The sequence below is a fragment of the Lepidochelys kempii genome, chromosome 19, assembly GCF_965140285.1.
Source record: "Lepidochelys kempii isolate rLepKem1 chromosome 19, rLepKem1.hap1, whole genome shotgun sequence".
NCBI classification, from domain to species: domain Eukaryota; kingdom Metazoa; phylum Chordata; order Testudines; family Cheloniidae; genus Lepidochelys; species Lepidochelys kempii.
Window position 1 is genome coordinate 6,061,085 of NC_136398.1, and position 27,826 is coordinate 6,088,910.

Consider the following 27,826-nt stretch of genomic DNA (forward strand, 5'->3'; position numbering starts at 1 on the left):
GAGGCAGCCGTGAACAGCTCCAGGCGTGGTCACAGCTAAAATCCCCCTCCCTCCCCCACAATCTCACACTCACACTCGCCCACAGCCTCTGGGCTGGCACGGAATTTGCCAGGCTCCTAGGGATGATAAAGCTCCGTGCAAACGTGGGCAGCGCACGGATGCCGGAAGGAAGCGTGTGTATATGCATGTGCATTCACAGCAGAGTAAGCGAGCGGGGAGGTGGGGGTGCACGCCCACGTGCAGGGAAGGCTGGCAGAGTTCACATGCAAGCGTGTCTTTGTGCTTGCCCAGGAAATGAAGGCCTGCAGCAGATCCTCCACCGAGGGCCTTCTGCCCTGACACAACAGCCCAGACCCATCCGGGGACGGGGCATAACCAAGGAACGACTCCGCTCACCACCGAGCACTGCCCCAAAGCTCTCTGAGCCAGTTTCAACCCTCTGCCCTGCACTGAGCTCCGGAGGAGCCAGGCCTGGTCCCATCGGGAGCAAGCAGGCCGGGGGGAATGTGTGGCTCTAACTCCCTGGGGGAGGCCTGATGAGATCACGGCTGGGCCTCTGCCAATGCTGAATAAAAGGCCCAGCATTCAGCCCCACAGCCCAGCCTGCCATGGAGAACCTGAAAGGCAAACAGGGGGCTATTCTTAGCAGTGTCTCCATGAAGCCAGGACTTGGGGGGATGCCAGGTGTGAGTCCCGGCTGGGGCAGGCTAGGGCCCCCCCCCCCGCAACCCACCACCTTCAGCGAAAGCCGTGCTCGGGAACATCAACAACTCTGTCCTCTCGTCTGCCGCGATGCTCGCTGCTTCTCCAGCCAGGAACAGGCAGGCTTCCCGCTGCAGGGCACTGGAGTGAGGCCGGCTTCTCTGTCGCCAGCTGTGGCCTCACACGCATGCACACAAACTCATCACAACCACACACACACACACACACCCTTTTCACATGCTTGCTGACACTCTAACAACAAGCTGGAGGTTTATCAGACCTAGCACATCAGTAGCTGTTCTCTCCACAGATTAACCCGCGTCTCTTGTCAGTTCCTGGATGCGCTGCCCCCTGCTCTCTGATTGTGCATAAAGAAGATCCTGTGCATTTGTGTTTGTGTCCAGGTGTGTGCCTAGTGCACAAAAACACACACAGCCGTGAGTGTCTGAGTGTGCATGAGACCGTGCATGAGCATATAGCCATGAAAGGAAAGTGCAGAAGGCAGAGGAGAATACGCACAAGCACATGGGAATACAAATACCTACAGCAGCAAGCCAAAGAACACCCGTGGGAAAGCTGGGATGTGAGCGACAACGCGCACAAGCATGCAGCTATGCAAGGTTGAAGAACGTGCACGAGAGTGAGGGAGCCACAGCATGCACAAGTGTGCAAATGTGAAAAACGATGCATTGCGTGCCAGTGCGCAAGAGTGAAGGATGTGTCTGGGTCAGCGTGCCATGCCACGCACAGGTGGGCTAATGTGAAAGACGGTGTGCAATTGTGTGAGAAAGAAGAGTGCGTGTGAGCGTGCAAGAATGTGAGGGCGAGATCAAGCACACACGCGTACACGAGTGTGCGGGAACGTGCGGCGCTCCTAGAAAGGTGGGAGCCCTGATCCATCCATAAGCTCTGTATGGCAGAGGGGCTGCTGAGCTGCGTGAGAAGGGAGGACAGGGTCACAAACCGGGGATTCAGGACAGGCGTGCGAGGGACGCAGTGGCACTAAATGCCAATGCCCAGCGATATGCCAGTCCGGTAGTGGCCCAAATCCGGCAGCCGATCCCGCGAGCAAAGCTGATGGGGCCGGGCGCCACATGCCGGCATCCCAGCCCGGCCCAGGCCCTTGTATGCTCTGTGGCGCGAGCCGTCGACGCGCTCCCAAGGCCCAGGCTGTCTCCAGCAAGCCCTGCCAACCCTGCCCATGATCATCCTGCCAATAAAATGAATCACCCCTGCGACTTCATCTCTACAGTAACATTTTACATCCAGGTGCCTTGTGGGTTTAATTGAATGTCAAACATAATTTGGCGAAGTTCAGGCAACTGCCCTTCCAGAACAATCACCGCTCGGGCACGCACAGAGACACAGGAGCCTGCTCAGAGCAGCAGCCTCGGAGATCCCCAGGGGACACGAGGGGGCCTGGCGCACGACACGGGCGATTGAGCCAGGCAGCTCTGCTGGGCACCCCTCCCCTCGAGGCCGCCCACTTGCAGCTGGCCCAGGACAGCGCTGGCTGCTGGGGAGCTGGCCTGCAGTGAGTTTGGAGGGGGTCTCTGCCCATATGGCCGTACCACGAAAGCCGTCACCCCGACAGGCCTGGGCTGGCAGCGAGAGACCAAGGACAGATTGCACCCTGGAGATGCCCACTGCACTCCAGCGTACCCTGGGATCCGGAGAGCTCCAGCCTGCTAAACATGGCCCATGCTGCACATTACCGCTTGTATTACAGCAGCAGCTACAGCCTCAGCACAGAGCAGGGCCCCACTGTGCCTGGCTCTGCACAAACACACAGCGAGAGACAGCCCCTGTCCCACTCCTGTGATCTACACAGACAAGACAAGCAAGGGATGGCAGAAAGGGCATAGCCTCCCTCCCCAGTTGCAGAAACTGAACCCCGAGAGATTCAGCAAACATTTCTATCCATACATATGTAAGAAACCCTGCTTACAAATAAACATGGATATTCTCCATCAAAATTATCAACACACGCAGGCAGAATGCTGCCCAAGCCAGCTACCCAATAGGCCGGTCGAGAGCACACTAGCCTCTTCCAGCAGGGAACCACAGGGCGCCTCTAAGCTGCAAAAAAGTCATAAACAAACACGGGGCAGCAAGTCTCAGAGCCTGGGGCAATTGACTCAGGCTTGTGCTACAGGGCCAAATCGAGTAGCGTAGACGTTCCTGCTTGGTCTGGAGCCTGGACACTGAGACACCCCACCTTGCCGGCTTTCGGAGCCCAGCAGGAACGTCTCCACCGAGGTTTAGCTCTGTAGCGCAAGCCCGAGTCAGGTGATCCAGGCTCGGAGACCCACAGGGGTTGTTTTTGGCTGGGTTTTTTTGTTTTTGTTTTTTGTTTTGCACTGTAGACGTGCCCCTAGACAACAGGGCATCAGCGCCCACTCTTGGAAACCCACACTGTCCCAGGGCTGCCCGAAGCCAACCGTGGCATTACTCCGCAGACAGCTTACGGCCCCCAGTACTCACACACAGAGGGCAAGGCAGCGTGCTCCCAGGACACACAGGGGGCGCCGGCTCTCCCAAGCCCTGCGGGGACCTGTCCCCATCCCGTGGGCTCTGCAGGGCTCCAAGCGCAAATCCCCCCAGGGAAAGCATCTGCGCCAGGCAGCAGGCTCCTAGCCTTCCATCTAAATCTGCATTTGAAAAAAGCACACCAAGATTTCCCGTGGAAGGAAGCGGTTTATAACCACGTGGCTGGAGGAGAGCAGGAATTATTCGGAGGGATTTGCCCAGGAAGACGTTTAGCTCCCAGTGGAAACACTGAAGCCCAGTAAAGAGTAGCCAGTAACGCTACAGGCCTGAGCCGATGAGGATAGCAGGAAGCAGCACCCCAGATAAGGATATGTCACTGCTAAACTGCTCCGACGCCCGTCCCGCCAGCCCTGGCACCTGGGGGAACATCTGGCCGGCTGCGATGGCCCACTGGGGGGCTACTCCTGGCCACAGCTCCCAATTCCAGTACCAAGGCAATTTGGATCTCGTACTGTTTGATTTACACAATGCTGCCGCTGCCCTCCAAACACACAGAGCCCTCAGCAGCCCGATGGTCCCCATATGGAGGAAGTGACCCAGAAATATGGACTAGCGCCTACCCCTTAAAGCAAGGGGCACGAGTAAGATGAGTGCATAAGCCAGCAGGGATGCCTCTCTGGTTACTGGCCACTGGTCAGCGGGCTCCAGGGCCCAAAGGGCCGATCCACCAGCCAGCTGTCACTGAAGAGCCTGGCAGGGGAAACAAAGAGCCAAGAGTCTGAAGAGCACGGTCGCAAGGCAAACAAAACTCCGGCAGCATCTCAAACGGACATTTGTTCATGTCAAGAAACCACAGCATAGTTCGTCATTAATGTCAGTCAAGGGAGGACCAGGGCCAGAAGAGCAGGGGGCACTGTGGGTCTGGACTGAGATGCCCTGGCGGAGCTGCCCCAGACTGGCTCAAAGGGTGGGGGCCGTGGCAGATGCTGACTGGCCCTGGGAGAGGCGACCGTAAGCCCCCCCTCACACTTCTCTAGGAGTGGCTCAAAGCAGCAGCAGCCCACAGCACGGGCCACCCAGCCCCACTCTGCCGGGGCCGTGAGAACCAGCTCAGCCATCGGGCAGGGAGGCTCTGACGCTTTAATTTCACTTTAGGTTCATGAGATTCTACAACAAGCAAATGGCCTCATTCCTCCCGGTTAATAGCCCACAGAGCTCTGCCGTGCACCTGTCTATCCGGCCTGGAATAACAGGCACCTGGCCTGCTGCAGTCAGGCGTAATTGGTCACAGGAATGGGTCATTTTACCTGTCAATTGTTCGCTGCATCTCCGCCAGTGCGGGATGACAGGGTCTCCTGCCCCAGGCGCTCCAGTCATCGCGGCAGCCGCAGGAAGCTGGGGAGAAGCCCCCAGCCTCAGGAGGGAGCACAGGGGCTGCGCTAACTGGCTGGGGACGTGGGGCAGGACCAGCAGGGAAAGGCACCCCAAGTACCTACTTTCCCATTGCTGGGGGAAGAGGGGGAGGAGGAGAAATCGCCATGGCCTGAATTCACCCATCCCAGGGGTAAGTTGAGGTGGGGGGGGCAGAATCCTGGGGCCTGACCAAAGCCCTTGGATTCCCGTCTTTCCATCGACTCCAGTGAATGGTGCAACCACCGGCTGGGTTCAGGGCTGGATCCCCCCGCCCACTGCCCTCCAGTGCGCACCACCTCTTCACCCCCGCCCACCCCCACCCCAGTTGCTTTTCCATGCCTTCTCTCGGTGTGTCAGATGATGCCCCGGATCCACCCCCGTGAGGGGAGTGCAGGAGAGACAGGCAAAACTCCAGCCCTGTCTATGGGCGCAGCTGCCCCCTTGTGCCTTTCACTCTCTCCTCCTCGCAGCGCCAGCCTCAAGCCTCCCGCAAAGGCAGCTGGGAGGGACCGTTGTGATGGGGATGAGAGATCCAAGGCCTGGGATTTAGGAGAGGCTGCTGGGAGTCCCTTGGAGGCTGATGGGTCTGGGCTGGGCCCTGAAGTCCATTCTGTCCCCTGATGGACTTAGCACCCCACTGCACTTGGCCTTTCTCCTTCCACGGCGCCCTGGGGGAAGCGCACGGAGCCATCTGCACCCAAGAGAAACGCCTCGGAGCCGGGAAACTGCAGCAGGCCAAGAAAGCTGGCAAGACGCTGCAAGTTGACGTGCTCAATTCTTCCCAGCCATCAAACCTTTCCCCTTCGCCAGCCTGAAGCCAGGCAGCTCGGCACAGCCAGAGTGCACGGTTGTCGCCGGGGGCCCTCTGGGCAGGCTCACGATACCCCAATGTACCCCAAAGCTGCCAGGTCCCATCACGCGACAACCTCACAACCCAGCAGCGCATCGGGAAGCAACACATTGCGCCCGGCTTGCGCTGCAGCGGCTCCCTTGCACACACACCCTGCACACATCTGCTCCGGGAGCCGGGGGCGGAGACTGGAACCGGAGTCGAGCTGGATTCCTTCCAGGCCAACCGGCAACATGAACTCCCAGCAAACACAAGGGCAGGATGCTAACAGACCGAAGTCCATTGTGGGCATCGCTAGGACGGACTGGAGCTGAGCGCTCTGGTTATAAACCAACTCCACTAGCTCCTCGTCTCCGCTCAGCACAGACTGGAGCCAGACGGGTCGCTAGCCGGATGCACTAGCCCGCGGCTGTAATCACTAGAGATGACCTCTAACGTGCACGAGCGCCGCTGCCCTCTACTGGACGGCATTAGAACTGCCCACGCTGGGCAACCTGCCCCCTAGAGGGCTAACAGGGGAAGTAGATTGTCGGCGGCAGAAGGGGCCAAATTCCATCCCCCTCTCAGCACCCAACGATCAAATGGAGCCCGAGCCGGCTGTGGCTCCCTTCCTCTGAACCCCCCGCCCCCCCCCCCAGGCCCCGGCGCCCCCTTACCGTATTTAATCTCCGGCGCGTATAAATCGTTCGCATTCCCAGAATGCAGCTCGGTCATGCAGCACTGGCTGCTGCTCGCGGCGGCCGGGGTGCCGGCTGGTGGCAGGGCATTGGACTGGGTCTCGTTTGGCCGGGGCGCCGGCAGAGCCTCGGCCTGGCAGCTGCAGCCCGCCTGGGTGAGGCCACAGCGCTGCCCCCCCTGCTCCCGCAGCCGCAAGCACTCCTCGAACCAGCGGCACAGCACCCCACAGGTGAACTGGCTGGAGTTGTTGTTGTTGATGAGCAGAACCTCCACGAAGCGGAACTGCAGGGCGTCGGGGGCCAGCAGCCGCGGCGCTGCCTCCGGCTCGGCAGCCAGGCACAGCTGCACGAAGTTCTTATCGAAGTGCAGGAAGGTGATGGGGCTGGCGCCCTGGCACAGCTCCAGCCGGGCCTCCCCTTCCTCCTCCCCGTCCTCTGGGCCCCGCAGGGGCAGCCCCGCGTCGCCCTGCGGGCCGCAGGTGTAGTTGGCGAGGTAATGGTCGAGTGGCAGCACCATGGGGGAGAAGTGGGCGCACACCTGCTCCTCCCGGTTGAACTTGAGGTACAGGGAGTACTTGGTGGGGTCAGGGTTCTCCAGGGTCCACGAGCAGCCGGTGGTGATGGTGGGGAAGAGGTCCTTGAGCGAGAACGAGCCGTAGAGAACCCCGGAGGCCAGAGCTGAGCAGGCGCTGGGAGCTGGGTCGAAGCCCCGCGTTAGCCACAAGAGAGACGATATCACAGACAGTAAGAGGGGACCAGCAGGGGTCATCCTATGTCATTTGCCCTGCAGGAGAGAGAGACAGACAGACAGACAGAGCCTTACTGAGCTGCAGCAGAGCGAGGGGCTGTTATTACAGCAGAGTGCCAGGGCTCCGGAGTTAGGACATTCTCTTCCAAGTGCCGTAAAATCCACATCCTTACCCGTATCGCCTTGAAACTTGGCATGCCTCATGGGCACATGCAGTAGGGCTAGTGATCTAAATTTGGGGTCATTTGAGCAAGGGATTTCTGAGATACCCACCCCCCCCCAAATATATACATTACGGTAGCCTGAGCCTACAGCTATGCTAGATGTTGTACAGGCCGGTAACAAAGGGGATTGGCCCTGCCCAGGGCACGGAGCATCTGCCCCGCTGGCGGGTAGAGCAGACAGACAGGCGGGGGGAGGACAAGGGAGAACAGGGCAGGGGAGCGGCAGAGCATCCATTCCTGACCAATGCCAGGCAGCAGCATCTTGCGGGTGTCGCTGCAACGGTGGGATTTAAGGAGTTTAAGGGGGCGGAGCTTTATGACTCTTGAGGGGGGTGATTCCCATCCAAGGCCCCCCAAGTCCCTCCATCCCAGTCTCCGTCTCCCACTCAAGTCACACACCCTGCCATCCCCCACCCATGAATCCTGCAGCTTACGCCGTAGCGGGGGGTGCGAGAGAGCTGGGGAACAAGGGGGTGCCCCACAGCTGACCCTTCGCCCACAGGCTGGCCAGGGAGCACGGAGCTAACGAGGGCACCTGGCACTGACAACAGGTGCGAACTGGGGGCTTCCTAGGGGCTGAGGATAATAAAGACTGCTCCAGGGACACAGGGTTCTAGCCATGACTCGGCAGGGAGCGGGCGGCGAGGTTAGAACAGGACACCTGGGATCCAGTTCCAGCTCCAGCCTGACTCACTGGGTGGACTCCGGAAGTCGGTTCCCGTCTTAGAGCCGGCCTCACCGTTTCCCCACCTGCAACGGGGCGAACGCCACAGGGCGCCTGGAAGGCTCCGCTCGTGTTCGCCAAGCCCCCGGTTCACCCTTCGCGGGAGGAGGGTGGAGAACAGCCGTGCTTTCCTCTGAGAGCGGGAGAGCGCCGGCCGTATTTCCTCAGCGCTAATCCCAAACCACAAACCAACCCCCCGTGGCTTGGCCAGGCGCCCGCTGCCGAAGGGCCGGCGTCTCCCTGCAGCTCCCAGCCAGGCACCACTGACACAGACCCCTTTCTTCAGCGGGCTTAGCCTCTGCTCACTTGGCCACCAGCCTCCACAGGTCCTGCTTTACCAGCTCACAGATCATCCCATCCGAGCCTCTGACAAGCACAGGCCAGAGACCCCCGGCCGCTTTCCACTCCTCGGTGCCGGCCCCAGCGGCTCTTTCGGCTCCTCCCGGGGCAGGGACACAGGGATAATTCGCAATTTATGCCCACCTGCTGGCATGGTTTGTAATGTGGTCGCGCCAGGCCCTCGGGCTGCAGGGGGGCTAGGAAGCAGAGATTCTCCATGCCGGGAGAGACTCTGAGACTGGGATGGAGGGACTTGGGGGGGCCTTGGATGGGAATCACCCCCCTCAAGAATCCCAACAGAAATCCCAGTGACGCTGCTTTCTGGAGATACGCCGCGGGCAGCGCCAGGGCCTCCTGGGGCCCTGTCCACCCACAGTACCCGCAGCTCGTGCTCTAGGCAGCCCGCAGCCAGCAGAACGAGGCGAGGGAGCTTCCTTCACACAGATTCACTCAGGGGTGTTCCGGCTTTCCCCGCTCTCCACACCAGCCTCCTGCAGCTGCCAGTGCCCTTCCGGGGCTGTGAGCACCACCCGCCGGCCCACAGGCCAAGAGGCAGCTAATGGGAGTGACCAGCACGTCAGGGGCTGGGGAAGGTCCCAGCTTGACAGCCCAGCAAACAAAGTGCTCCTGCCCAGAGTGGGTGCTGGTAGCTCAGGCTCCCGCTGGGTCCCCAAGGCCGTTGTGCCCTTGGCATGGAGGCAGGCAGTGCCAGATGCCCAGCGGGCTGCGTTACAGCGGCACTGGGCCCCGGCGCCTCGTCGCCCTCAGCTTCCCATCCATCTCCCATAGTGAGGGGACACACTCGTTACCATCTGTGCCCGGCAGGTCCTTGTGAGCTCAGCCAAGGAGATGGACCCAGCACTGGAGCCAGACTCAACCCTGTCCAGGGCTGCCTGTGTGAGCCCGGGGCCATTCCCCGAGGTTTAAGCTAGGCCCGAGAGCTGAGCCCAGGCACCGGAAGGCAACGCTGATCCCTTTGGAGCCAGGAGGGTTGGGGGAGGTGTGACAAAGCGGGACTTGTTCTTAATGTTTCCTCTGAATACTGTAGGAGTGCCTCAGTTTCCCCTAGGCATTTCTTAAGTCTCTAGGGGGTGGGATAAGGGGGTGTAATTGTTGCAGAGCAAAGGGCCAGTGTACATAAGTGGCCAACACTCTGTCCCCTGGCCACTGATGGCCTGGCCCTTCCCCCCTGCAAGGTGAGAGCTAAAGGGTTGGAGAACAAAGGAATCTGGTGACCTCCTGGAACGGGAAAGGGACAAAGCCCAGAGGAGGAGGGGCTGGAGGGTGAGTCAGTTTGGGGCTGGCTGGGGACGAGGAGTGAAGTGCAGACGTGGTTGTCTGGCTCACTGCCCCCACCCAAAAAATGGACCCAACTGAGGGGTCCTGTTCTCTGTACCTACAAGCTCTGTTTTAGACCGTGTTCCTGTCATCTAATAAACCCGTTTTACTGGCTGGCTGAGAGTCACGTCTGACTGCGGAGTTGGGGGGCAGCACCCTCTGGCTTTCCCAGGACCCCGCCTGGGTGGACTCGCTGTGGGAAGCGCACGGAGGGGCACAGGATGCTGAATGCTGCCAGGTCAGACCCAGGAAGGTGGCAGCCATGTGAGCTGTTTCCCCTGCAGACAGGCTGCTCCCAGAGAGGAGGAGACCTCACCAGGCTGCCTGGCTTCGTAGGGAGCAGCTCCAGAGCATCGCCCGGGGACCCCGTGACAGGAAGGCAGGCCCCTGCTGGCAGGGAAGCCACAGCCCAGCTCAGGGTCACAGACAGGCCCATGAGTGACGGGGCGGGGGGAATCCAGGGGATGCGCCTGCAGAGCCAGTCCCCCCAGCAGAGTAGGGGCAGCTGGCATCAGCCCAGACACTGAGCCTTGCCAGAGACGTGCGCAGGCCGGGTGGGCAGGGAAAGCCCCTCGGCGCCCCCAGGCCTAGAAACAATGGCCAGGGGCTCCCCGAGGCTCGGAGCACAAGGCCGCAGGGCTCTCCTCCCGGGCCAGGGGAAATCTGCAATCACAGCCCAGCGGCCACTCCAGATAGGCTGTGGAGCGACAGGATCCCTGCAGCGGGGGTGCCGTGCGCCATGCTCTGCACATGGGCACCGCCAAGCAGGGGCGCTGCGTGAGGGGGCTGGGCAGGGACACAGGGCTGGTGCTTCGGCTGGCTCTCTGGAGGTGCAGGGATCGTCTGTCTAGGGGGGCGAACGGGGGGGGTGACGGTCGCCAGCTTGGCCAGCCCCGGGGATCAGCCTGGCCACCCAGCCCCAGTACCTATCACACACACGCGTGTTCCACCACTGCAAAGCCTCTTGCCCAGGCACAAGGACAGCATGTGGACGCGTGCGCACACCGAGAGGATCGAGGGCCCTGCCAGGCGTGTCAGCCCAGGTGAGCACTCACAGAGGCCCACGCGATCAGACAACGACGCGGTCACCTGCCACCTGGCCCTGGCTCCGTGCGGGGACTCGGGGAGCCCAGTGCAGATCCCCACCAAGCAGGGCGAGGCACGGGTAAGGATGGGCCTCCCCGGCTGAGAGACGAGGCGCCCCATAGGCTACCAGAGGCTGGAGAGAGGGGAGGGCAAGGAAAAGACTGAAAAGGACTAACGGACATGTATGCCCCACTGCCAGGCCTGCACCAGCCTCTCCCTCCCAGGGCCCCGCACACAGCCCCTCCCCCTCAGCACCCTTCTCCCCCAAGGGCCCGTCACTCGCTACAGCCCCACAACGGAACCAAGCACATCTGGCTCTTCATTCTGTTTGTCCCTCTTCCCATTGCTGTGAATTCCCATGCTGCCTGGGCCCCAGGCCACTGCTTACTTCCCCTCCCATGCAGATACCCCCCTGCCCCATGCCTGCCCCACTCGCCCCCTCGGCATCCGATCACAGCAAGCACACGCACAAGCATTCCACGTCTCCCAGCACAATCGTGACAGCTGCTTCCTTCCCCACGCCCTGGTGTTTCCGCCTGCTTCCTCCCCCCGACCCCGCCACCAGCCCAGGCAGGATCCGTCCCTGGTCCGGATGAGCAGCGCCATGGCTGGTGGGAAAGGAGGGGAGTCAGGCCAGCTGACTGAAACGGGAGGAAAACAAGCCTCTCGGAGCACCCAAAAGGTTTACCGAGCTGGCATCTCCAATCTGTCCTGCTGCCACTCCCACTGTGCCAAAGCAAGGCTCCTCTCGCCGTCACCCCACTGAGGAGATGGATGGCGTGCCCACCTCTAAACGGCGCACAGATACCGTGCGACGCTGCCCACGGCAACAGCCGGGCATAGCGCCAGGCCGCAGCAACGGAGCCTTCTTGTTATTTCTTCTTATTTGTTACAGGCTTTGAACGCAGCAGATGGCTCTCTCAGAGCTTTGCAAATGCATGTGAGCCAAGTGCCCACGGCCCTGCGTGAGAGGGGTCCTGAGCGTCCTTTCACAGGTGGAGAAACTGAGGCACAGAGCAGGGCGTGACTCGCCCAAAGTCGCACAGGGAATCAGCATAGATCTGGGAATAGAACGCAGGACTCCTGGCTCCCAGATCCCTGCTATAACCACTTAACCATACTAGCCACTAGACTGCGCTCTCTCGCCGAGCCAGGAAGAGAACCCAGGAGTCCTGCCTCCCTGCCCCCTGCTGGAGCAGAGCGCCTGCCGTGAAAAGCACATGTCTGCACTGCCTTGGGCCGCCCACCTCCGCTAGGGCCATGGATTTCCCTTCCTTAATGCGAGCACAGGAACCAGAACCTGAAACCAGCCCTGGTCGTTAGCAGCCCAATGTCATTACCATCTGGCATCTCCAGTGCCCTTCTGTCTGGGTCTTGGCGCTATTTGGAACATCATCGGAGGGCAGCTAGAGCTGGCCAGCCCCCCTGCTGGCAGCCAAAGCTCAAGCGGGTTGCAAAGAACTCCCCCAGGCACGGGGAAGGGATGAGTCACCGCCACAGCCCCCCGCTGTCTGCAGGAATTCACAGGGGCTCCGAGAATGACTGGAGCTTCCCCACTCATCTCCCAGAGGGGAAACTTACCCTGGGATCTCTGCTCTGCATCTCCTGGAGGGTCCCAAAAGAGGCTGGGACATTCACAGCCCTTCCCCCCAAACTCAGCTTCCCCAGCCCGGAGGCAGGACCGAATCAGAGGCTGCCCGATGCTTGCCTGACGCAGAACCACCCCAGCCCATGCCATGGCAGAGCCCGATGCTGTTTTCTCCTTTCCCGTGAATTGTTTAGATAATGGCATACAGAGAACACTTATTAAGTCTGCGGATGATATCAAGCTGGGAGGGGTTGCAAGTCCTTTGGAGGATAGGATTAAAATTCAAAATGGTGTGAAGTAAATAGGATGAAATTCAATAAGGACAAAGCAAAGTACTCCACTCAGGAAGGAACAATCCTTTGCACACAAACAAAATGGGAAATGATGGCCTAGGAAGGAGTCCTGCGGAAAGGGATCTGGGGGGCCATAGTGGACCACAAGCTAAATATGAATCAACAGTGTAATACTGTTGCAAAAAAAGCGAACATCATTCTGGGATGTATTAGCAGGAGTGTTGTAAGACATGAGAAGTAATTCTTTTGCTCTACTCCATGCTGATTAGCCCTCAGCTGGAGTATTGTGTCCAGTTCTGGGTGCCACATTTCAGGAAAGATGTGGACAAATGGGAGAAAGTCCAGAGAAGAGCAACACAAATGATTAAAGGTCTAGAAAACAGGACCTAGATTGAAGAAGATTGAAAAAACTGGGTTTGTTGAGTCTGGAGCAGAGAAGACCGAGGGGGGACATGAGAACAGTTTTCAAGTGCATAAAAGGTTGTTACAGGGAGGGAGGAGGGAGAAGAATTGTTCTCGTTAACCTCTGAGGATAGGACAAGAAGCAATGGGCTTAAATTGCAGCCAGGGTGGTTTAGGTTGGTCATTAGGAAAAACTTCCCAACTGTCAGGGTGGTTAAGCACTGGAATAAATTGCCCAGGGAGGTTGTGGAATTTCCATCATTGGAGATTTTCAAGAGCAGGTTAGACAAGCACTCGTCAGGGACGGTCTAGATAATTAGTCCTGCCACGAGTGCAGGGGACTGGACTAGAGACCTCTCGAGGTCCCCTCCAGTCCTATGATTCTATGATCCAAGGGCACCGTACAGGACCCAGGGATCGCAGGGATGGTATAAATGGCCACGGGGAGAGGATCCTGATTGGCTGATTTAAGATCTAGTATAAGAGGCAGTGCCCTGGAGAATTGGGCACATAGTGCCAGCTCCAGGCTATCCCACTGCCCACACAACAGGCCTCAACGCAGCGCTGGAGGGCCCAGCCGTCTCCTCTGCTGAGCTTGGTTAGCACCAGCCAGGCTGCTGGCATCTCTCACCAACCGGGGTCAGCTCTGAACTGGGAGGTTAACAGGCTTCATAGCCCCTAAACCACCCGGCATCTTCACCAGAGCCGCCTGGCACAGGCTGCAGCAGCACGGCCCTGGGGGAAGGGAGGGAGCGAGCCGGGCGAGCGCTGAGAATCAGAGACCAAAGGCATGTCCCCCTGCTAAATACGGAACACAGGGGCAGCGTCTGCTTGGCAAAGGAACAAGCCAGGACCCAGGATGCAGTCACGTGGCACCCCTCCCTCCCCCCGGACCCAACAGGTACTGGGTCAGCAAGACAGTTCTGGGTCAGAACGTCCTCAGTGTCTGGGGCCACGGCGACCCACCCGCTCCCGTGCACACATCTGCATTCATACACACAGCCACGGAAGGACAGCAGAAAGCCCCCTCCCCACAGCCCTGGCTTTGCTCCAAATTGCTGCACACGACATAATCGCCGCAGCCTTTTAAACGCTATAAGGATGGACGGCTTCAGCCAGGGTTTCGCTGGCTCCATCAGACGCTCCCCGGGAGAATGCTCAGGAATTAATGCAATCCGCTGGCTGCGTCTCTCCAGCCCCCCTCGATCCCTTCCCCTGCCCTTCTGCAAAGATCACAGGCAACAGGTAATTTGGGGCGAGAAGCAAGTGAGCGAGTGCCCCCACCCCGTTCAGCAATGTAACGAACCAGGGCAAGAGCCCTTTTAATTAACAGCTGACTCTGGCGCAGGGATCAGGGAGGCCGTGACGAGCTTGTTATCCTGAGCTGCGCTTCACGAGCCGCCACAGCCGTGCAGGAGGAAACGGATACACGCATCCCCCTCGCCATCCCAGCAACCTTGCTACTGCCAGGTCGTTGGTTCAAATCTGGCCCAGGGCAGCCGGGTTACTGGTGAGCGGCCCACGTGCAATGAATCTGCTAGGTCTCAGTCCCGTTCACACCTCGCCTTGATGACCAAGGACTGGGTGAGCTAGAGAGACCTGAACTCCCAGCAGCGAGGCACTCAGATACTGCAGTGACAGGCGCCCGGGGGAGTTGCAGGGAGCCAACAGGCTGTTCCCAGTGCCTGAGCCCCCTCCCCATGGGAGGGCAGGTAGGGGATTCCAACTCCTCTCGCTGGAGTGGAGGCGGGGGGGAAACGTAGCCAGTATCTCTACCGGTCTCGGGGAGATAGCTACACCGGGCTTTTGATAAGCTAGGGGGAGAACAGACCAAATGCTACCGACTCTCCTATTTCCCACATCCTATCCCAAGTGAGCACAGCAGGGACTGATGGATCGGTGGCTTAACGGAGGAAACCTCCTACCAAAGGCGCTGGGGCCAAGACAGCGTGGGGGGCTCTCCGGAGGCAGGAGGACACCTCATCAGAGCGGGAGTCTGCGAGTACACTGAGGCTCCTGCGGGCACCTGTTGTACATTAACGAGGAACCAACGGATCATTAAAAACATATTTCTTGGGAATGATCCTAGAGCTGCAGCTGCTTCGCCTCAAACGGGATTTTAATAACTCATTAATAAAATAACGGATGGCAGCTGCCTTATTAAATCAGGGCGGAAGCCTTGCTTTTAAGAGGGGCTTTGCATCTGCGACGTGAGCTGGGCCGACCTCGGAGCCGAAGGAGGCTGCAGCATTAGCCCATGTGTGACCTGAGACGCAGCCAAAGTAGTGGGGAGAACGCGAAAGGTGGGAGATTTGGGAGGGAGAGGATCTGTGTGGGGAGGTCGGGGCAAGGCTGGGTTGAAAGTCACACCGGTGCGAGGATGAAGGTTTGTTCTATTCATGCGAGCACAGCACACCCAGAGCAGACAACAGGGACCTTTTCCAGGGTCCGATCTCACAAGAACCACCAGCGTGAGCCCGACGTTGCGAAAGATGCCAGCTCTCTGGCGGCACGACACACCTGCCGGTAACGTGCAGCTGGAGACACTCTGGCTGCTGCAAGGGGGTGAGGGCAGGAACAGGGAAGCTAGCGAGCTTGCTGCAGCATTGTGGTTGGCAGCGCCAAGGCCTCAAAGCTAGCCAGAGTCAAAGGAACTCTGAGGGGGCTGGAAACCGCTGCCAAGCCCGGGGCCTGGAGCAGAGGATGCTGGAGTCCCCAGCTCGCGGGTAGATGGGAAGGTGCTGGATCTGACTGGAGGTGGGAGGAATATGCCCCGGAAGGTTGACTGGTTTGGCGAAGCTTTGCAGAAGGATGCGAGGCTCGTGGCTTCACGGCAGAACTGGTGGGCAGGATGGGGAGCAAAAACAACACATGGTTTTGCAGAATCTGGGTAGCTGGGGACTCTTCCTGCAAGGTGCTGACCCCATCAGCGCCTGGTGATTTCAAAAGGAGAGGGGGCCACACAGCACCACACAGGATAGGGCTGGGGAGCTGCAAAAACACTAGCAGGGAAGTCCAGATCTGGGTCCCAAGAGATCCAAGCCCCCCTAGAAGAGAGGAAACAGACTTACTGGTTACATGACCCTAGGGAACGCATCTATCAAGGTCTCGCCAGCAGCAGCCGCATGAATCCCAGAAGAGTTCTGCTTTGGAGGCCCGGACTGCGCCTTTCCCCGCCCATCCTTTGAATTCAGGAAGCTCAGCAGCTCCCCCCAAGACAGGGTCCCTGCATGGGGAAAGAGGATCCTGGTCTCCATGGTACAATGCTTGGGGTCAGAGTGCTACCAAAGCTCTGGTAACTCACTCATGTCCGCAGACCTTCCTGCTGGGCAACAGCGTTACCACAGCTGGACACATGGGGAAACTGAGGCATGGACGGGCAACGTGACTCCCTCAAGGTCACAGACAAGCTCAGTAGCAAGAGAACTCAAGAACCCCTTTGATACATATGTCCATGCACCCATCCAAACTCAACCCCAGCCCCCACCGTTTGAGACCTAAGCCCCAGGCAGCGACTGGAGGCTCACAGGCCTAAGTGAAATGAGCTAACGAGTGCGTGGCACAGGAATACTATTATGAATTATTTGCACTGCCGGAGCACGTCGCGGCGCTAGTCCCTGGCCAGGAGCATGCAGTGCTAAGCTTTGTACAAACACAGCACACAGACGGTCCCTGCCTCAAAGAGAACAGACCCCCGGAGTCCTGACACACGGCACACAGCTCTAACGACCCCATAGTAACTTCTAGGGAGAGTCACAGAAACCATGGGTCCTGACCCGCAGCCCGAGATGCCAGCCACGAGATTGCACCGTCTTCCAGAGAGCAACAGAACCCAGCCGGCCTGACACCCAGCCTCCTACCCACACTCCTGCGGAGCCAGGGGTTCAGCCGGGCAAGACAGAGCCCCCATCCGCCCCGGCGCACACTCTCGTCAGCCTCCACGCAGCTCCGACTCCAACTTCGCTGCTGCGCTTTCCACAGGAACAAAACCCTTTTGTTCGCCAGCGTCATCCTTGCACCAGCCAGGAATGGGGTAGAAATCGGCGCCACCTCCAGGGACTAAATCAACTCTGTTCCCTCGCGTGCTCTCCGGAACCATTGCTGGGTGGGCAGATGCCAACCGGCCCTCGCCACCTCCTCCTCCCCACCCACCTGCCAGGCCTATTTCTTGGCCTCGCAGCCCGTTTGCCCAGGCCAGTCGTCTGCTAGCTCCTCCCTGCCAGCTGGACCCCGGGGGCAAAGCCCCTGGGGGGGCAGGGACACAGTTGCAGTCAGTACCCCTTGCCGGGCCATTGGGATGAGAAAGACACCTCCCCCAGGGAGGAAACACTGGAATAAAAGCTCCACGAGCCGCATTGTAAGGGTCGGTCGCTGGTGCCAGCCATCCCAACGGAGGAGCGAACCCGTCCCGGGCTCCCCACCCTCGCCCAAGGGACCCCACTGAAGTGACCTCTGGTTCAGCCAGTGACTGGACCCCTGCGGGACGGGGCTTGTTCCGCAGCAGCCTTGGCGCCGGGATTGTAGCCGATCAATGGTGGCTGCGGGTCCCAGCGAGCGCACGGCTGAAGCCAGGACGTTCCGTCGTGTCTTGGGGCGTGTGCTGCAGCGTGACGAGGGCCCCGTGACCCCTGCCTTGTAACAGGAGGACGCTGCATCACGCTACCCCTGCACTGCATCGTCCCCCCAGCTTCGCAAGGCCCTGCCGTGTAAGCGGCCGTGCCACGAGGCTGCTCCCCCACGCCGCGCTGCCAGAGGAGACTCACCATGGCGTGATGCTGGCGCCCCGGGAGAGCAGAAGGCCACGCCACACAATGCCACGCCCATCACAGATCATGCCTTTGCCCCACCAGGCAATGGCCGGGCAGGCCCCTGGTGGCTGGGGTTTTGGGCGAGAGCAACTCAGGGATAGACAGATCCCAGGCTGAACCTTGGAGCCTCCTGTCCCCGGTCGTGCCGTAGGCAGAGGGAACCTCAATGCGAGAGCTGACGAGGCAGTGATGTAGCCAGCTCCTCGTCCGACAGGCAGGCCGGTGCTCGGCCCCGTGAGCGTGGGGAAAAGTGCTCCCTCGGGAGCATGATTCTCCAGCTTCCCGGCTCTTCCTTTTCATTAGTTCCAGCAGAGCGAGCCCTGGACGTTTATTCTTCCTGACGGCTCCGTATTGGCACTGCCAGGGCCAATTCCCCAGGCCCCGCATGAGGCCCAGGACTGGGCAGGGTCCCGGTGCAGGAGGCAGTGGGCCCCGCCCCCATCACCATGGGGGAGGGTGGGCAGAAGGGGGAGCCAGCCACGCTAGAACCACTGGGAGGGCATTCACCAGGAGGGTCGCTTGAGAGCAGCAGCTGGAGATCTACCAAGCGCCCCTCCCCAGGGGACCATGTGCACAAGTCCTGGCACTGTGCACACGCAGCTGCCTGGAGTGGGCAGGGAGGTCAGCAGGGGGCGCTCTCCTCTTCAAGTTAGTGCTGATCCAATACTCCAGAAGAGCAGTAGGGGGCGCTGTGCAGATGGAGGCATCATCCATCCAGGAAACACGCCGAAGCTCTGGGCTCTGGTGTGGATGTTTGAGGCCCTGTGGCTCCTCACGGAGCAGCACAAATGACTGCCCCCAGGCTGCATGCAAGATGGGGGGCTGCATGCAGAACCCACAGGAAGGGAGACAGGCCGGGAGGACACACAGAAGGAGGCAGGAGCAGATATTAACTGAGCCACTAACCCAAACCTGGCCCATGCCTGACCTCTGCAAGGAGAAGACTGCAGCCTGGCTCCTCCTCGATGCCGCGTGGCCTGGCGTACCCTGGCCAAGGGCATGGCACAGAACAAACCAGCCAGGAACAAATTCCTCTCCCACGTCTGGTGTCTCAGCTGGGAAAGCGGCACGAGACGCCCGCAGTGAGCCGGTGCCCCTCCTGCGCCAGCTGTGAGTCACTCTCCCGGCCCTCGCTGCCATCTGGCAGGACTAGAGACCGGCAGCAGGGCCTGGCTGACCGTGCCTTGGCCGCTGGGGCTGAGATCGGGACCGGGGGGAGATCACGCTGTCTGAGGCTCAGCCCAGACAAGGCAGAGATGGTCCAGGGAGGGAGGGGGCAGGTCGGGGGTGGGGGGAAGAAGTGAGGCATTCAGGCAGGAGGGCTCCACGCTGGATTTTATTTCTCTGGAGACCCACGGTGGGCACCTTATAAATGGAAAAATAACCCAGCTCACGAGCAAGGGCCTCTTGCTGGCTAGCGTCTCTCCTCGTTCGGCGGTTGTCAGCCCAAGCCCACACGTGACACTTGGCAAAGCAGACCAGCTTCGACTGCAGGGATTGAGAGACTGAGCCCAGCACAAACAACAGCCTGGGGTCAAGTCCCCGCCTCCAGAGCCGGGATTCGAACCCAGGTCTCCCAAATCCCAGGGGAGAGGCCCAGGCACTGGGCGAAAGGTTTTCAGGCAGAGCCTCCTCCTTAGCTTTGCGAATCAAGCCTGGAAAGTTTTTGTGTGGCAGACTCAAAAGGGTTCATTTCCATGGTCCTGAAACGTTTGCTTTTTCGTTTCAGCCACACCAGCTGGGTGACGGTGACACGAGTCGGTGAAAGGATTCGGCCAAAACCAACGTGCATTTTGCAGCGCAAAAATAAAGAAATAAATAAAAGGTTTTGGCCCAAAAACCCTGTGCCCAGCTCGAGCGAGGAGCAGAGTGTAAGAGCCCACGCAGAACACACCACACCAACACAAAGTCGACCACCCTCACCCAACCACACATCCCCCCACACACTAGCCTAAGTACCCTTCTACAACCTCCCCCCCATGCACACCCGTGGGCACGCTCTCCTGTGTATACTCCAACACATACACCCAGTGCAACACAACGTGGACAGCCCGCTCTCTGTCTGCGGCCAACACGAGCCTGCAGGAAGCACTCTACCATTACTTTTGGAACATCAGTTCACAGCTGGGTTGGCCACAGTACTTCATTTAAAAGGCAGAATTTACTTTGACACCTTTTATGATTGGCAGCTCCCCGTTTTAGGAGGAGAAAGCTAATCCTTCCCAGCCCAGGCCGAATCAAAGCTCACAGAGTTCTCACTTGGAAGTACCAGTGAAGGAGAAGCCCATGGAGAGGCGCCAGCCTCATTTGCCAAATGCACAGCATCTACCCTCTGCACAAGGCATGCTGGGAACTTGAACCCACAGCCACTAATATGAGGGGCAGGAAGGGCCATGCCCCCAGGCCACCCATGACTAAGGGCTTGGTCACATGGGGAATCTTACTAGCATAGCTCTAGTGCAATGAACTATTCTGGAATATCTCCCCATGCGGACGCTCTACACCAAAATTATTACAGTACAGCATAATTATTATACAGTAGTTACTTGTAACCCACTGATGGTGATCTCCAAGGAGAGGGGAGGAAAAATCCTTTTGCATTTGATCTCGCTCTGCAGTTGCCAGCTCCTGCGATATCTGGCATGTTTCTTCAAGCCCCAGCTCCTGGAGCCCCGGGATCGCATCAGAATCTCAATTTGCATTTACGAAACAAAAGCAAACAAAAGTTTGAAATGTGTGTATTTCAAACTGAGTAATTCTTTGGGTACCTCCAGCCGACTGCACAAGCTGATGGGGAGATAGGTGGGCAGGAAGCTGGATTTAGATTGTCGACTCTTTGGGGCATTGTCCATACCATTTACTGTATGTCCGTATAGTGAGCTTTGAGGGACTGGCACGTCGCAGGGTCCCAGAGCCTGGGCAATGACACGCAATGACACAGCCCCGCAGCCTGAGCCCTGCGAGCCCCAAGTCGGCTGGCATGAGCCAGCTGCAGGTGTCTAGTTGCTGTGTAGCCATACCCCAAGCCAGCTGCGGCCTCTAGGCAATACTCCAATGTCAATAACAGCCGGTAGGAGGGGCCTCAGCAGGATTTGCACATTTTTGCCCACACATGCACACCCACCCCTGCATGCCTTCTCCCCGCCCCCCAACGTACTAAGGAGAGTACAATTGCAGAAGAGGAGACCTCACTTTTGTGGGTGAAAGCTGCCCCCGCAATTTAATTGGGTTGCAAAGTCCTGCGCTCGCATCTTCTGCCACCAAACAGAGGGTGCCAGTCGGGTGGCTGGAGATGCGATCCCTTGCATCTGCAATTCAACCCTCAAGATTCAACAGCCACCCCTCCTTCTCAAGCCACCCCCCCACTTTCCCTTAAGCCGCTACCTCTCCGGACCAGTCATGAGCAGCAGGCAAGGGAGCGGGAGCCCAGCCCGGCCTGGCTGTGAAAGCGTCTGCTTTGCAGCGATAATGGGAAGGTCACTCACAGGGTGGAATGTGGGGCACCAGAGACTCATTTTCTGTTTACAGGTGTAAAGAATCCATTGAGGACCTGGGGCCCCCGGCAGGATGGCTGCCCATCCCCACTCCGTGGAGCGGCAGAGAGAAGCAAGTCAGACGGGGACACGCTATGCACTTTGCCGAGGCCTCCCCGGGCCTCAACACTGCATAGAAGCATTTCCGCACCCTGGCGGGGCACAAGATGCAGCCTCCTCCCCTGGCCCCAACGCCCTTTCCCACAATAATACAGCGTGAAGCAGCACAGAGCCACCCTCCGAAAGTACCCAACAGCCACACTCCTGACCCTGCCTTGATACAGCCGCTGTCAGCCACTAAGTGCCTTGCGCACTGTGCCGGCTGCCGTACGCGTCACCCATCACGGAAATGCAGCGACCTCTGGGGTGGGACGCGGCAGCTCTAACACCACACAGCAACGCTACCCAACCGTTTAGGACAGGAAGGGAGAGGAAAATGGTATCTCTTTGAAACCACGCCGGCCATTTTGACAACCAGGGTGTAGTTATCCAAACGGGCCATCATGGTTAACGCCCCCTGCTCCTGCCAAATGCATCCCGGGCTCTTTAAATCATCTCATCGTAACCTTGGTTTTCGGTCTCTCCCAAAACTACAGCGTGGTATCGCCGAACAATGGGCTGGGTCACCGGGGTCAGCGATAACTCAGAGGAGAGCGCCCCCTGCTGACTCACCCACTCCCCTCCCCTGCGGCACAGCGCCCCCTTGCACCACACTGGGGCATGGTGCTTCAGACTGACTCAGAGGAGAGGGCAAACCCTTGCCAAGCCACTCACGCCATCTTCGCTGCAGCTGGTTCTCCCTGATCTAAATCCTCTGAGACTGCTCAGCGTGTAACGTCGGAGGAAACTGCAGCTGGAAGCGGAACAGGAGCGAGTAAAGCACAGACAAAGGTCAAAGATCAGAGAGCCCCGGCAGGGCAGCTGGACATCACCCTGCCCAGGGAGACGATGCCCGATCCACACCCAGGGCCCTGGTAAGGAGCCTACAAGGCAGCAGGGGAAGCAGAGGATATCTGAAGCCCCAGGCTGCTCATTATTTCTGGGGTTTCCTTTGCAGCCCCACAGCATGTACACAGTGACACTGGAGGGGTCACCAGCAGGCGCCCGAGCCATGGAGGGCACAACTGGAAGAGGGAGGGGAGCAGCAGCCAGGGCTGGATAATACGTGGCTGGAAGGGGGAGGGCTTTAGCAGCCGATGCCGTGAACTGTAACGAGAGACTGTCCCATCAGTGGGGACGACAGGCCGCTGGGGAAATCAGCTCCACAGTGGCCTGGAGATCTGGCCAAGAGCCTTGGCAGGAGGGATCCGTGCACTGTAGGGAGGGAGGCCTGTCCCTTTAAGGCGTCCAAAATGAAGGGACAGCTAAAAGGCCACCCAAACCCCTTCCCCAGAGGAAAGCAACCGGCAATCAACTTAGATGCTGCATGAACATTCCCAGTCACTTCCAAACGCTCTACATGGGCCAGAATCAGGCCAGGCGTAAGTGGACACAAGTCTGCCAACCTCCAGGAGCCAGACCCCCCTTGCTGGTGTAAATCAGGGGTAGCACCAATCATTTCACTAAAAGAAAAGGAGTACTTGTGGCACCTTAGAGACTAACCAATTTATTTGAGCATGAGCTTTCGTGAGCTACAGCTCACTTCATCGGATGCAAGCGAGCTGTAGCTCACGAAAGCTTATGCTCAAATAAATTGGTTAGTCTCTAAGGTGCCACAAGTCCTCCTTTTCTTTTTGCGAATACAGACTAACACGGCTGTTACTCTGAAACCAATCATTTCACTGGCGTTACACTGATTGACCCTAGCTGAGGATCCTAATCAGGCCATATGGGTAAAGAGCGCCTGCCCATTTGAGACTCTCTCTCCAGACTGTGTGGCATGCCATCTATTAACCCGGCCCAGCCTGCAGACTGACCAGAGCAGCAACAATCTGAAACTGCTGCCAACCTTCCTGACCTTCAACATCCCCATAACATGAAAATTGATGCTCTCTCTGTCCCCCCCGATGGTGTGAAGCTGAGTGGCTCAGACGGCCACCAAACCTGGCTCCTTTCTGGAATTAGGAGGAATTCCCAAACACTGGTGGCTCCTCGCTGGCTGCCTCGCAATCGCAATTCATGTCAGATCTTTCATTCTGCTTCTGTCCCTCTCGTTTCCCATTGCGCTATAGAGCCAGTTTAGGGTTTGGGGGGGTTTAATTAAAAACCACATTTAAAAAGCCAAGAAAGTGATTGTGTAAAACTGGCTTCCTGGGGTTCCTGCTTTTATCCTTGTGCTCTGGCAATTTCAGAGCAAATCCGTGGCACACGGCTTGCAGATCAAAAAGGTGATTTTTTTTTTTGTTGCTGTCGCAAACTCAGCCGGACGCCTGGATTCTTTCTACCGCCTAGGACGTCGCCACTGACAAAGGCTCGGCCATCAGAAGTCGGCTGCTCCTCCCTCGATGATGCGCAAAGCGAATGCCCAAAAACTGGGCTGGGAGCATTGCAGCACACACCGGAAGACCAGGTTGCCGGCCCAGAGTTTATTAATTATTTGTATTCGCAAAAGATCTAGACATTCCAGCCGGGATCAAGGCCCCACGGTGCTGAACACAGAATATCCAACCCAGATAAGAGGTGTGGGCTCCTCACTGCTACCCCAGCCGCCTCTTTCAATCCTGGGTGCCAACAGTCGGTACTGAGGCACTGGGCCGGATTTACCAGCCGCACATTGCACTGAAGGTGCCGTGCAGGTCCAGCACTTCGGAAAGCCTGGCCATCGGCTTCAGGGCCTCCAGACAGCACCCGACTGCCACATGTCTGAAGCTCATGGGCCAGTGCAACCGGCAGCTAGCGCAGGACTTGGCGGCACAGGGGAACATGTACGCTGCGGGGAAGGTTCTTGTTTGACATCGATGGGGCTGCCTGGGTGAAACGGATGGGCTGGATGTGGCCCCTTCAACGCCCCTTCGCCGTGGGGCGGTGTCCCTCCCGCGCCCAGCCTGCAGCCTCCGTTCTAGGGGGGCTACATGGCTGAGGTTTGACCCAATACAACCTATCAGCAGCCTCACCTTCCGTTCGCGGATCTGTCCCATGGAGATGGCAGGTCCCAGCAGGCAGTGCGCTGCGAGCCCGGCTGGCCAGAATCATGACAAACCATTAAAAGCCTCGCTTCTAATCCCCACCCTCCAGCTCTGCTACACGACCCCCGGCCTGTGTATCGTAAAGGACGGTGGTAAAGTGCCCATTAAAACCTTGTGCCCTTGTGCAGCACCCAGGATCTCGGCGGCTGCCCCTCTTTAAACCCCTTTCATAGAAACCAAGGCACCCAGGACAGTGATTTGCCCAAGATCATGCCGCAGCTCAGTGGCAGAGCCGAGCGCAGCCCCCAGGAGCCCTGACGTGCCGTCCCCTCCGCTAGACCGTGAAAAGTTACTTGCCCAGACACAGGACATCCCACACAAAACGCAAGAGTCACCTCCACGCACACCAAGTCTCCCTTCGCCAGGGCACTGCACTCGGCGGCTGGGCAGGCTGCACACAGGGTGGGTGCAGAGAAGGGGCTGCCCGCCACGTTGCGACGGGAGAGGCAGCTGTCGCAGGGCTTGGCAAAGGGACCTACCCGTCAGCTGGTGCAGAATTTGAACCTCCCGGCCGTGGCCCAATGCAGCGCCCGCCTCTGGAGTCTGCAGGCACCACCGAGCGACCGGCTGCGTTCCTCTCAATGAGGCGTTCGCGCCAGCCCGCCCCAGGTTCACCGCTGCAGGTCTAGGGCTCCACAAATCACAGCCCGGCAGGAGCTAAATACCCTCCCCCACTTCCAACCCCCTGCAAGCACCAAGCATTGAGGGAGGAGCGGGAGGTTTGTCGGGGCATGGCTGGGCATCTCTCTCTCTCCCCTCAGCCCTGGACGCTAGGGGTGAAATTCAGCCCCACGCAGGGGGCAGCACCAGGGCTAGGCCCAAGGGACCTCGCCCTAGCAGGGCTTATGTGGGCCGTAAGAGGTGCATAGGCCTCATGCTGGCCCTGTGCCCGGGGTGAATCCTTTCCTCAGAGTGTGCGGCAAAGCCACCAAGGCCCCTGCATGCTAAGGCCTTGGTGAGATGAGAAGCGGTCTGGGCCCTCTCCAGAAACACAGCAAGGATCACGGCACATATGGCCTGCAGTGGCCACCGCCATCCACCTTGTCAGCACTCAGCTCAGAGGAGAACTGGGTGGGTCGCCTCGGGGCCAGCAATTCAGGAGGGGGCTCTCTGCCCCGGAGAGTCCCTGCTGCTGACCCCAGTGCCCCACTACCTTGCCGAGGGGCACTCGACGGCATGGAGCGGGACTTGTCATTGCCTTACATCGGTACTACAAATGCCTCAAAGCAGTGCTGGGAAGACGCCATACAGCTGGAGGCATCGTCTTCTGGATGAGACACAAACCAGAAGTCCTGACTACTCCAGGACGTTAAAGCTACCACTGCATTCCCCCCAAGCATCAGCGTGCCCCGGCCAAACTCCTAATTCTAGCTGTCTACGTTGTCCTTGCCGAAGCTCTGCATCATGCATGCCCCCTTCCCTAAAATCCCAGAGGGAAACGCAACCTTCCAGGGGATGAATTAGGAGGCAAGATGCCAAACTGGAATCTCAGCAGCAAGGTAAAAAGATCAGGGCATGCTTCTGTTTACACACAAGTCTCTTGACTATCACACCCATATTGCACTTACATTGGTGTAAATCCAGAGTAACGCTACTGACATTGGCAGAGGTTCAGCAGCATAAACATAATCAGAATCTGGCCCCTGATCTTTTAATTGCATAGTATAATGATCTTCAGTGACCTAGTATCTTACCTCCCAATGGAAGCCAAAACTCTTTTCAGACTAAGGAATTTCATCACCTGCTCCTGAAATGCAGCCATCTCTGGGGTGGAATGCAACAGCTGTTTTATAGCCACACACGGATGCTAACTGGGGTTTTAGGGATAGAAAGAGTCTATCCACCTGAAACTGCCTGGTGGTTTTAGGGAGGCACAATGTAATTACCTAGGAGGGTGAAAATCCCAACGGTGGTAAAAAGTGCCAGAGGATCTTTAACGACCACAAGTGGTCAGGCTGACCCTATAAATCTCATCTTTAAACAAAAATAAACCACAATTCTAGCAGCGTCACGCAGGGCTGACTCAGACAGAAGAATGCATCATCAAAATATCTGTCATGCAGGTGCATTAACTCTCCAGAGATCTCCTTCCAGGAGGAGAGAAACCCAGCCCTTCTGAAACCAGTTAAAGTCTCTGGGGTTCATCTCTCTTGAGGGAAGGTGTTAAATACCTGCCTCACACATGATTATTCCCAGCTGCAGCACGGGAAGCACAGAAGACAGCTTCTTCCGGCTCAGCCTGCACAGAGGTTCCCCAACGCTTCCCAACAAGAGATGACGCCTTCGTTCCATGTTGTGACTACAGAGGCCTCAGTCAGGATTCGTTATTCACGAGGTTTTTGGGGGAAAAAATATAAAACATCTATAGGAAACCCGAAGTTAACTCAGCAGCAATTAACCTTCAGCTTGCTGGGATTCCCCCAACCCTAGGGGCTCGGATCAGGCTGCGCATGGAGTCTCTGGGTTCATTTCGATTTTTCTGGACTAAGGCCGCATTCAGCACTCTGGGTGCTTCTGACAGTCTTTGAAAAAACACAGGTACAAACAAACAGACCCATCAAAATCAAATCACGTCGATATAGAAAAGTTAATTAGCCCCCCACACCTCCAGGCTGCCCCACTGTCATTCCCCAGCACTCCTTATGTCACAAAGAGTTTGTCAAGGAGGAAGGTTCTGCAGTGTTTCCTGAAGACAGACAGATTTCCAATTCCCCCCGTCTCCTCCGGAGGTTCATTCCACTGCCGGATGCCCTGGAACGAGGACGTTTTGTGCCCAGCTTTCATGCCCTTCATCCCGTGCTATAAACGTCTGCCCAAAGTGAAGACTAACAGAAATGCATCCAGGATGTTTTCCTTTAAAAAGGCCAGGGGGAACAATTTAAGGAGACCCCACCAATGTGAAAGTCTGGAAACTGTGTGTGTCTCCTCTTGTTACCAGTGACTCCAGAGAGAGGGGAGAAACTGGGTAGAGCAAATCTCTCTCCAGGTTGTTTACTTGTGCACCAGACAAGTCAGATTCACTGCACAGGCCCCACATCTGCAAACACATACGTAACTTTACATGAGCGAGTTGCCCCAATGAGCTCAAGGACACAACTCGTGCTACAGGCCCGCATGTTGACACCCTTTGTCCGACCAAAGTCAATGGGACCATTTGAGTAAAACGCTACTTATGGTATCAGAAACTCCCCTATTTGCAGGATCGGGTCAGAGCCAGCTAGAAAGGGAGACCTGGATAACTAAAAAGGCCCATATAAACATCTCCACAGGGAGCAGAAAAACCCTTATAATAAAAATTAAGGATTTAAAAAAAAAAAAATCGGGACAGACTGTACCCAACAGGTTGAGTCAGACACTGGGGTTTTTTTCTCTCCCAAACTGACTCATCTAAAAAAAATCCCAACACTTATTTCGACAGTGACCCTTGAAAGCAGACATTGTCCTGCAGCGACTGTGATCCAAACACCGAATAATTATTAATAATAA

The 27,826-nt window shown here is 58.0% G+C and overlaps 1 protein-coding gene across 7 annotated transcripts in view; it reads right to left on the bottom strand.

Moving 5' to 3' along the window:
- Positions 1-27,826, bottom strand: part of ADGRB2 (adhesion G protein-coupled receptor B2) — a 101,586-nt gene that overhangs the window by 67,137 nt on the left and 6,623 nt on the right. For 5 of the 7 annotated variants that reach the window (XM_073317504.2, XM_073317499.2, XM_073317505.2 and 2 more), the window contains exon 2: positions 6,112-6,916. The exons of 1 other annotated variant lie outside the window; for it this stretch is intronic. In XM_073317504.2, the coding sequence (XP_073173605.1) occupies positions 6,112-6,901 (790 nt within the window). In that variant the 5' untranslated portion in view covers positions 6,902-6,916. Of the gene's footprint in view, positions 1-6,111; positions 6,917-15,945; positions 16,101-27,826 lie in introns of all 7 variants that reach the window. One more of the 7 variants, XM_073317500.2, reaches the window with a different exon arrangement.